This window comes from Coptis chinensis, chromosome 6, assembly GCF_015680905.1.
Source record: "Coptis chinensis isolate HL-2020 chromosome 6, ASM1568090v1, whole genome shotgun sequence".
In the NCBI taxonomy this organism is placed as follows: domain Eukaryota; kingdom Viridiplantae; phylum Streptophyta; class Magnoliopsida; order Ranunculales; family Ranunculaceae; genus Coptis; species Coptis chinensis.
This window is the reverse complement of record NC_141461.1, coordinates 8,316,487-8,324,979: the sequence shown is the minus strand read 5'-3', so window position 1 is coordinate 8,324,979 and position 8,493 is coordinate 8,316,487. Positions and strand designations below refer to the sequence as shown.

The 8,493-nt window shown below is 35.3% G+C and overlaps 1 protein-coding gene across 1 annotated transcript; it reads left to right on the top strand.

The window, feature by feature from the left end:
* The first annotated feature begins 4,871 nt into the window (after positions 1-4,871).
* LOC147491250 (elongation factor 1-gamma-like) lies at positions 4,872-7,864 on the top strand. The gene is given in 9 exon segments (XM_086569323.1): positions 4,872-5,012; positions 5,374-5,523; positions 5,602-5,662; positions 5,775-5,827; positions 5,918-6,016; positions 6,125-6,644; positions 7,288-7,417; positions 7,419-7,483; positions 7,486-7,864. Coding segments are annotated over 9 exon segments (1,266 nt in total). The 5' UTR covers positions 4,872-5,003; the 3' UTR covers positions 7,665-7,864.
* Positions 7,865-8,493: the final 629 nt, after the last annotated feature.

The following is an 8,493-nucleotide window of genomic DNA, read 5'->3' as shown; positions in this document are numbered from 1 at the left end:
TATTTGATTGCCCATCAACAAGCTGGAATTCAAATTGTCATAACTCAATAAGGTGCACACCATTTACTGGGGTGGGGTTTCATATGATAATCAATTTTTTTATAAAATTTTGGCAGTGGTCTATAGAATAACGTATTGCATTTGATCCAAAAAAAAAATGGAAAAAAGGAAAAGAAAAATGCATGTGGGATATGATTGTTGCTTTCCCATTACTCAAAGGAAATATAATTTATTGTTAGTTCCATGTATCATATCTAATCCATTTCTCACAAAAGTAAATTCCAAATCAGTTCACATCTAATGTAATGATACGAGCATACAAACAGTATGGTTTTATTTCAAGCATTCCACAAAATTATCACATGTCATTTCAAGGCCAGACATTTTAAGTTATTTCTTGATTCCACATAGTTAAAACCATGTATAATTGTATTTTTTATGTTAAGTTATTTTCTATAGTTCTATACTTACACTCTTTGCCTTATTAGAGAAATTTTTCAATTCATCAAAACAAATACGTTATTTGTAACGACACCGTTCGTAGGACGGGTTCGAAAGCTAGTGACTTCTAATATTAGCATAAGGGGACAATCACCAGAGAGCAAACAATCTATAAATTGAATTTTATTTTTATTTTGCTTACTTCTTTAATTTAACATATTTAGATATAATTTATTTAATATTACAATGATAATTTGGGGATGTAGCTCAAATGCAAGAGCGCTTTAACTGCACTAAAAACTGAAAATTGGAATCCAAGTGATAATCTTAGCTTCGTCTTGAATATATAGTCTTATCAGTCAACAAAATAACAAACATGATATTATAGACATGCTTAACTTCGTAGCTACAACCATACACTTTATATAGATCGATCGGAATGATTTAATTTTCAATAACAATCAAACTCCTATCACCGCCTATCTTCTTCAGGCTTACCAAAACACTTACATTACCAAGAACAACCAACCAATTATCAAGAGTACCAATTGGGCTAACATAGGCTCAAATTGGGTATTATATATCTACATATGCATTTTGGGTGGACGTTTACACGCACCCACCGAGGCTTTGGGTTTGTATATATATATAGCCCCGCTCATAAAAGAACCTTAAAATAAGTACCAAACTAAGTACCAAATCTAAAACAACCCACAATTTCACATATAAAATTATTTAAAACCTAATTTTTTGTGGATATGATCTACTAACTATAAAGAACATCTCTACAAAAATTCAACTCGTTTGATATCCTCTAACTTAGATAAAAATTATTGTCCACTTTTGAAAAATATCTAACGGTTCAGAAATGTTGAGTTTTTGCAATCATCTTTTGCCAATGTTAAAAATTGTCAAACAAGTTGAATTTTTGTAGAGATGATCTTTATGGTTAGTAGACATATCTTGATTTACAAAAATAAAATTGGATTCGCAGTGACAATAAAACAACAACTAAACTAGTGGGCTCCTACACGACCATGGGCTTGGACTCGACTAAGGGGCACACACCCTCAACATCAACAACATACTAATGTTCTACATCACTGGGTCTATTAATAAATGAGTCAACGAGATAATTAATAAGAAAAATAAAATATTGATTTTACGTATGATTGAGTTATTGCATACGAATATTTATGTATTATGATGTATATGATTTATTAAAAAAGAATATTTATGTACTTTGTGTAAGTTGATACTCACGAGGGATGAATGTACTCCTTGGATGTGATTTTCCTTGTTCTTATAAGTAGAATAGTGGTTTTTAAGTAAAATATTGGCTTTATGCATGAGCAAGTTGATGGATATGGTGGTATGACATGAATGTTAATATTGGTGATATATTATGATATGATGCATATAATTTCTTACAAAGGAATGTACGTGAATGTGATTAGCGTGATATGATGGATATGGTGGTGTGACATAAATGTTAATATTAGTGATATATTATGTCGATTAAGTAAATATATATATATATATATATATATATATATATATATATATATATATATATATATATATATATATATATATATATATATATATATATATATATATATATATTAGTAGACATATCTTGATTTACAAAAATAAAATTGGATTCAAGAGTGACAATAAAACAACAACTAAACTAGTGGGCTCCTACACGACCATAGGCTTGGACTCGACTAAGGGGCACACACCCTCAACATCAACAACATACTAATGTTCTACATCACTTTGGGTCTATTAATAAATGAGTCAGCGAGATAATTAATAAGAAAAATAAAATATTGATTTTACGTATGATTGAATTATTGCATACGAATATTTATGTATTATGATGTATATGATTTATTAAAAAAGAATATTTATGTACTTTGTGTAAGTTGATACTCACGAGGGATGAATGTACTCCTTGGATGTGATTTTCCTTGTTCTTATAAGTAGAATAGTGGTTTTTAAGTAAAATATTGGCTTTATGCATGAGCAAGTTGATGGATATGGTGGTATGACATGAATGTTAATATTGGTGATATATTATGATATGATGCATATAATTTCTTACGAAGGAATGTACGTGAATGTGATTAGCGTGATATGATGGATATGGTGGTGTGACATAAATGTTAATATTAGTGATATATTATGTCAGATTAAGTATATATATATATATATATATATATATATATATATATATATATATATATATATATATATATTGTGATATACCCATGATGGTTGCAGTGAGAGTGAAATAAATGTACACTTTAAAGAATTACGTTTGGGAAATCTAACTTTGTTTTGCAGGAGGGTAGAACTTATTAATTTTTTATGCAGAGACGTTGTCCTATCCTGACACAACATGATAGATTAAAGGTAAGGTATAATTTGTGTGTTTATTAGTTTGAAATTATGTATAGTAAACTTGCTTGGAAGAAACTACACACCGTCTTGGAAAATGAAATTATCTTGTCTTCCAAGTTGAAATAGTTGGTGACATTATATTTATTTATTTGAAAGATTGAATGTGGTACAATATATTTTATTTTCGTCTTACTCATACCAGGAAATTCAATTTGTTGACCCATGTTTACTTTCTTGTGCAATGTGGGTGTGTTCTTGGGAACATAAATGGTGGAGTGCAGTGGATGAGGACGCTTGATTTGGATTTGTTCTTGGAGTTTTTCTGGTTTAAGTTTTCAGGAGTGGATAATTTTGTTTTGAAACAGATGTAATAGAGTTGGTCAGATTCTTTTTAATTTAATAATGTGATTGAAGGATTGTACGTTTTGGTTTTTATTTGATCTCTATTCGTAATGTTGTGTTTGATAATAGGTTATTAGGTTTTCGTTTCACCCTATGTGTTTTAGATGATTGAATAGGGTGACGATTGAGATATATATATCCTGGATAATTCTTTGTTTTAATTGTCTGGAAATTTGGAGTGTGACAATTTGCCTTATAGAACTCTGCTAGTATATGCATTGGTGTAGGGACATGACAAAGTTAGATCTAGGGATGCATAATAAGCTGAAGCCAGAGCTATCCTTGAAGGATTGGACGCATAAAAAGTGAATTTTTTTAGTATTTCAAACTACTTGTGAGTGTGTGCAAAGTGGAGGAGAAGAACATAGTGTTATATTCACTTTTGTGCCTTGAAGATAGTCCCACATTGGTAAGCCACTACTAACCATGTATGTATATACAAACTTTCTCTACCATAAGGGCGTGCCCTTAGGGTACAAAAGCTTTTGTGTTAGGAGGGAGGACTCACACAAAGCCACAAGCGCACACGCCCGCTTGCACCACACCGAAGTGAGTTGAGTCGTGCGACCTGTCGGGTCGGGTTCGGACTTGGGCTTACTGTGTGTGTTATTGGTTAGTGGGTAGTGGCTTGGCTAATTGCTTAAACTTGTTTTTGCTTCTGAGCACAATTTCATATTTCTATTCCCAGTCGGTTTCCATAACCTATTATGTTATGGAAACCGACTGTGACCGAACTCACCTCTATATAAGTGGTCTGTGCGTCTAGATCAGAACTCACTTATAGAAACATATCTCGCACAAAACCCTAGCCTCTCCTCTTATGTTATCTTATTTCTATTAGCTGTCAGAGAGTGTTATATCGCCGTTCTAGAGAGAAGTCTGATTAATGCAAAACCATACTTTTGTAACCATTGTATCATATGAGGAGAAGACGCCACTTTAGCATTTCTGTACCATTGGAAATTGCGAAATCTTTCCTTAAAGACAGTGTAATCCACGTCTTGGTTGTCTACTGTTCCTGCTGTCCGCGACTCTTTTCTGTTTTCTTAATCCGGTTCTAACAGTTAGCACAACGGTTGAAAATTAATAAAGTGGCAATATTGTTAGACTGTCAAATCCTTGTTGCTGCTTTAGAGTGTAGAGGAACAATATTTTCATGAGGAGCAATTTCTATAGTTCATGATATACACTCATTATTATTTCACTTAGTTGAGTGTAAACTTTACTATGTTAGTAGGACCCTGAAATTTCGTCGCCCATCATTTAGCTTTTATAGATAGACATGCCCCTCTATATTTTTTTTATAGACTCTATTTCAGCACGGTCTTTGGTTGAGTTATCATCAAGTATGTAATCTATAATCGTAGGGAGTCGCCCCTTTTTACAGGCAAACTCCTATTTGCTATTTTTTTTTTAAATATATAAAAATGACTGCCCTAGAGAAGTACGAGGAGCATTTCCATTTATTTTTGTTTATTTTTTTCATTTCAATTACCCAAAAGTCCACAACCAAGAGTCCTACAAAAGTCTTTAACCAACACACACAAAAAAAACTAATATAAGATATAGATTACAATCCAACGGTTGAAGCCCATTGGTTCGTGTTAATGTGATATACATTGGCACCATCGAATCAACTCACTCCCAAATAAAAGCCCTTCCAGAAACCCTATTGTTATTACCTCTGCCCACTCCTTTGTTCCGGATCCGCTGTTACCTTACTCCTCCTTTCTCCAAACGCAAAATCAACAATGGCTTTGGTAAGTTTCGTTTCTCGAGACTTCTTTATACCTTACATTATGCCATCGTTTCGTATTGCTAATGTTATTGTGGGTTTGTTAAAAAGAGATTCAATTCAATTGACCTTAACGACCTTTAATTTATGGCATCTATATAATAAGATACGACCTTAAAGCAACTTATATGAAATTTTGGGATCTTAATAGATTCACCCTTTTAACGTATTGGGTTGGTAGAATTTATATGCTGAAGATTTATTTTACGATGAAGGGTAATATTGTACTTTAATGATATCTGGAAATTGTGTTTATTAAGTATTGTTTTTTTCATTATTTTATTGTTGGAAAGGATTCTAAACCTTTTATATTGTCTACCTTGTAGGTTTTGCATTCCGCAGACGAGAACACCAATGCTTACAAGGCGCTCATTGCTGCGGAGTACGCTGATGTTAAGGTTGAACTTGTCAAAAATTATGTATATGGTGTATCGAACAAAACTCCAGAGTTTTTGAAGATGAACCCTATTGGAAAGGTATATATTTTGAACTAGTTTTGGTTCTGTTGTTCACAGTTTATATTGCTTGTACTAAAAATGTCCCATCACATTCAGGTTCCTGTACTGGAAACACCTGATGGTGCGGTTTTTGAAAGTAATGCCATAGCACGTTATGGTGAGGAAATAATAATTGTTTAAATGTTTACTAATCTCATTAAATTTGCCCAGAAAAGAAAAACTCTTACGTTTTTGTTTTTGTTTTTGCTTTAATGTTATGTTTGTCACAGTGACTCGCTTGAAGGAGGGCAATCCTCTATATGGTTCTTCTCTTATTGAATATGTAAGATTTTATAATCTCGTCCTTGGTTGCTAATCCCTTCACCTCAGAATGTTTATTTATGAAATCACTAATTCAACTTATTTTTTGCAGGGACAAATTGAGCAATGGATTGATTTTTCTTCAAACGAGATTGATGCCAATATGAGGGCTGGTTATATCAAGATATGGTTTCGTGTATACATTCGTCCGGTTAGTTAAAGTTATAAACACCCTTTGTATAAAATCCATCAGTCAGCTATCTTCCTTTTTTTTCAGTAATCTAATATAAGTTACTTTCCATGCACTCTCTCATAAAAGGTCGAGGAAGCAGCAATTGAGGCCCTAAAGAGAGGTCTTGGTGCACTGAATACACATCTTGCTTCTACCACTTTCCTAGTTGGGCACTCGGTGACACTTGCTGACATAATCATGACATGTAACTTATCTGCTGGATTCACCTTGGGGATGACTAAGAGCTTTACGTCGGAGTTCCCTCATGTTGAGAGGTACCTTTGGACTATGGCTAACCAGCCCAATTTTCACAAGGTGCTAGGTGACGTTAAACAGATAGAAAGCGTTCCGCCAGTTCAGTCAGAAAAGAAGCCCGCCCAGCCAAAAGAGTCTGCAAAACCAAAGGTAAAGAGTGAGTCAAAGAAAGAGGCCAAAAAAGAAGAGGCTACCAAGCCCAAGGCAGAAGAAGCTGCAGAAGAGGAAGAGGCACCCAAGCCTAAACCAAAGAATCCTCTTGATTTGTTGCCTCCGAGTAAGATGATATTGGATGATTGGAAAAGGCTCTACTCAAACACCAAGACCAACTTCCGCGAGGTTGCCATCAAAGGTATTTCTCTTGTGTTTTCCCTTTAGTGCAACTAGTTTAGGGGTCAGGTTCCCAATGATTCAGCTTGGACAATATCTTGTAGATTTGGATGTGCTCGCTCCCAGTGATGCCTACTGGTTGAAATAACACTCTGAATTCGTTTTGAATTTTGATACTCGCCGAGTTAAGGTGGGGAACTAGGGATCAATTCTCCTTGTAAAAACTGACTTAAGTAAGTTTATAATGCTACCAATATACTGAATAGTGTTGTGGAAAGTTTATAACTCGTTTTGAATTTTGATACTTGCCGAGTTAAGGTGGGGAACTAGGATCAATTCTCCTTGTAAGGACTGACTACTGTTATCCAATGATTATCATGCAAACAAAATTAAAGTAAAATTACAGTGTTTGATAGGAAAGGTACATGAAGTGGGCTGGGTGGACTTTAATTTGTTTTTTCTGTTTCTAGTAGAACCCATTGCATTTTAACCTAAAGTAGTTGGTTATAGATTTTGAAATCCCTAAAATAGCCTATCTGAGTTTTGTATAATCCAGTAGTTATGAAAGATCTTTTATTTTACACAAATCTGCACTGTTAGCTGTGATTTATTGTACCGGATGATACTTCTCAGCTTTTTTTTATTTTTTTTCTTGGTTCTTGCAGGTTTTTGGGACATGTATGATCCCGAGGGATATTCTCTATGGTTTTGTGATTACAAATACAATGATGAGAACACTGTCTCATTCGTCACCTTAAACAAGGTTGGTGGTTTCCTGCAACGGATGGATCTAGTCCAAAATGCGATTCGGAAAGATGTTGGTTATTGGATCAGAAGCACCCTTCAAAGTGAAAGGTTTGTGGCTTTTCGAGGGCCCGAGATACCCAAATTTGTGATGGACGAGTGTTATGACATGGAACTGTACGAGTGGACCAAGGTAGATATCTCCGATGAGACCCGAGAAGAGCGTGTCAGTCAGATGATCGAGGATCAAGAGCCCTTTGAGGGAGAAGCACTCCTGGACGCCAAGTGTTTCAAATGATGGATCCACGCCCTTCTTTTGGAATTACTACCAGTTTGTTAGCCTTTTATGTTGTGTTATTGACTCAGAAAGTCAGAATGGTTCTTCTTTTGTTGTTTGCTACTAGACTCTAAGATGTGCAATTACGTAAAGGTTTTGATCTCATGAAGAGTTACAATTGTCTTATTTTGTTGGTTATGTTAAAATCATCTTTGATTTCAGCCTTGTAGGTTAATAACGGCATTGGTCAGACGTTTTCTTCTTTATATTTTAGATATCGATCTAGGATGCTCAAATGGAGTATATCGCAACTGTAAAGGTGTGATATGATATTCCCTTACAAACAGTCTCTGGGGACTGGTATGAATGGATAGGTGAGACCGAGTTCGGCTTTTGGAGCTTAAGCGCCTCACGATATCTTGCTCACGGGAAATTTTGGGCTCGAGTAGAATCAGTCTGGCGTAGTTCATAGGAGTGGTATTTATAGAGATTGAGTGTATCCTCACCTCCACGCGTGTAGAGGATATCACCAGCGTGGGGGTGTGGATCATGGGGCATGTGAGAAATATCTACATAGGTCCATTGCTGTGATGATGAGGGAGTGATACCGAGCAAGTAGCTTGGCGGCCGTGATCGCCGGATCGGTCGGGATTAGTGCAAAGTACTCGTCGGTCATGATTGCTTATGGATAGGGAGTATGTGTCACCGCTGATGTAGTTCAGCGTGATGATGCGATCATGTCTTGTGGGCGTTGTTGGCTCGTGGATGCGACGATATCGCAGTCGGTGCCTTAGTTCCACTATGCTAAGCGCGGCGTCTGTATAGAGAATATCACTCCCACGCCCCCTCT